This window comes from Perkinsus marinus, assembly GCF_000006405.1.
Source record: "Perkinsus marinus ATCC 50983 genomic scaffold scf_1104296969802, whole genome shotgun sequence".
NCBI lineage: Eukaryota > Perkinsozoa > Perkinsida > Perkinsidae > Perkinsus > Perkinsus marinus.
In genome coordinates, this window is record NW_003202666.1 from 9 (window position 1) to 1,560 (window position 1,552).

Below are 1,552 nucleotides of genomic sequence, written 5' to 3' on the forward strand. Positions count from 1 at the left end.
GCCAGTGGGCTCTGAGTATTACGTATAACGGTGTTGAGGTGAGCAGCTCTTTAACATGCATGCCAGTTGTCCAATGATCCATCTAGGGTGTAGATCACTGTCCTAGTGGCTTGGAGTTTGATGTAGTAGTGGGATACTTTACCGAAAGGGAAGTGGCGTGATCATTGGAGTCACGGAAATGTCGAGGCTATTCTGCTGGCTCTGTTTGGTCGAGTTGAGGTTAGAGTAGTAGAGTAGTGTTCGAGTGTATGAGACATAAGGATGATGATGCAGTGACGATCTCGTTGTTGTTGTTTTTTCTATTACTATGGCCACGTTCATTGCTGAGCGACAGTTTGCTAAACAACAGCATGTTGGGGATATGAGGTACTGATAGCAAAGATTGGTTCCTCGTACTATTGTTGGTAGTGTCGCTGGGGTGGTTGAGCAACAAAAGGATGATGAGATCGATGATTTGATGCAGTATATGGGGTACTCGGATAACGGCCCAGCTAAGGGCATCCAGACGGGTACGCTGGTGGATCCACTGCCAATCCGCTGATGTAAAGCGTCCATACAGGTACTACCATTATGGCCATGAAATTTAAGGATGGAGTGGTATTGGGAGCGGACTCTAGGACTAGCACTGGTAGTACTGGGAGAGTTGGAGGCATGACAGTTATGATGTCTGTGATAATTAGGTGGTTATGTTGCTAATAGAGTGAGTCGTAAGGTGACTCGTCTTCACGATAGGATATTCGTATGCCGTAGTGGCTCGGCTGCTGATACTCAGGTGAGCTCAGTTCACTTTGGTAGCATTTCTGCGATGTTTGATCGTTAATGTTAGTTCCTAAGCTCGAAGGTCAAGTACTTCCTCAATGCGCATGCTAATGATCTCCCTCTGGACCGTCTGCCCAAGGTTAAGACAGCTGCTAATCTGATGAGGTGAGTACCACTACCATCCTAACGATGTGTTGTTGAATTTGCGGTATGTAGATTGCTAGCGTACAACAATAAACAGTATCTCACAGCTGGCCTTATTGTGGCTGGATGGGACCAGACTGAGGGGCCTCAGGTAGTCACTTATCTGATCTTAAACGCCACCGCTTACGGGCGGTGTGGGGATGTATGTTTAGCTTCCTCAACTGAGCTCGTAAGTTCTCTCACTACATTATGAAAAATCCGCCAAGGATTATGGGTAAAGTGTACAAAAACCAACGGTAATTTCGCAAAGTTTCCCCATAGTTTTTATATTCTTACTAACATATGTAGTTAGCCATGTGGATATATTCCCATACTGCTTACAGGTTTATTCGATACCTCTGGGTGGTACTATTATCAAGCAAAACATCGCCACTGGTGGTTCTGGGTAATGGTAACTCTTGCGAGCTCCGAAGAATGCTTAGGGTCTTTTGTCAGATCGACTTACATTACGGGGTTGGTTGATCATTTGTATCGCCCTGATATGAGCACGGGGGAGCTGAGACTTCGTGGCTAACGCGGTGGCTCATGCTATGGCCCGTGATGGATCTTCTGGTGGAGTTATCCGTGTCACCACTGTCACCGAGAAAGA

The 1,552-nt window shown here is 46.3% G+C and overlaps 1 protein-coding gene across 1 annotated transcript; it reads left to right on the forward strand.

The window, feature by feature from the left end:
- Positions 1 to 307: 307 nt before the first annotated feature.
- On the forward strand, positions 308 to 1,477 carry Pmar_PMAR000983 (Pre3p/proteasome regulatory subunit beta type 6, NTN hydrolase fold, putative; the record flags this gene model as incomplete). The annotated part of the gene is made up of 8 exons (XM_002767823.1): positions 308 to 366; positions 409 to 509; positions 560 to 628; positions 681 to 772; positions 827 to 924; positions 976 to 1,054; positions 1,287 to 1,348; positions 1,399 to 1,477. 8 exons carry the CDS (start codon positions 308 to 310, stop codon positions 1,475 to 1,477), a joined length of 639 nt encoding a protein of 212 aa, XP_002767869.1.
- Between the last annotated feature and the right edge of the window lie 75 nt (positions 1,478 to 1,552).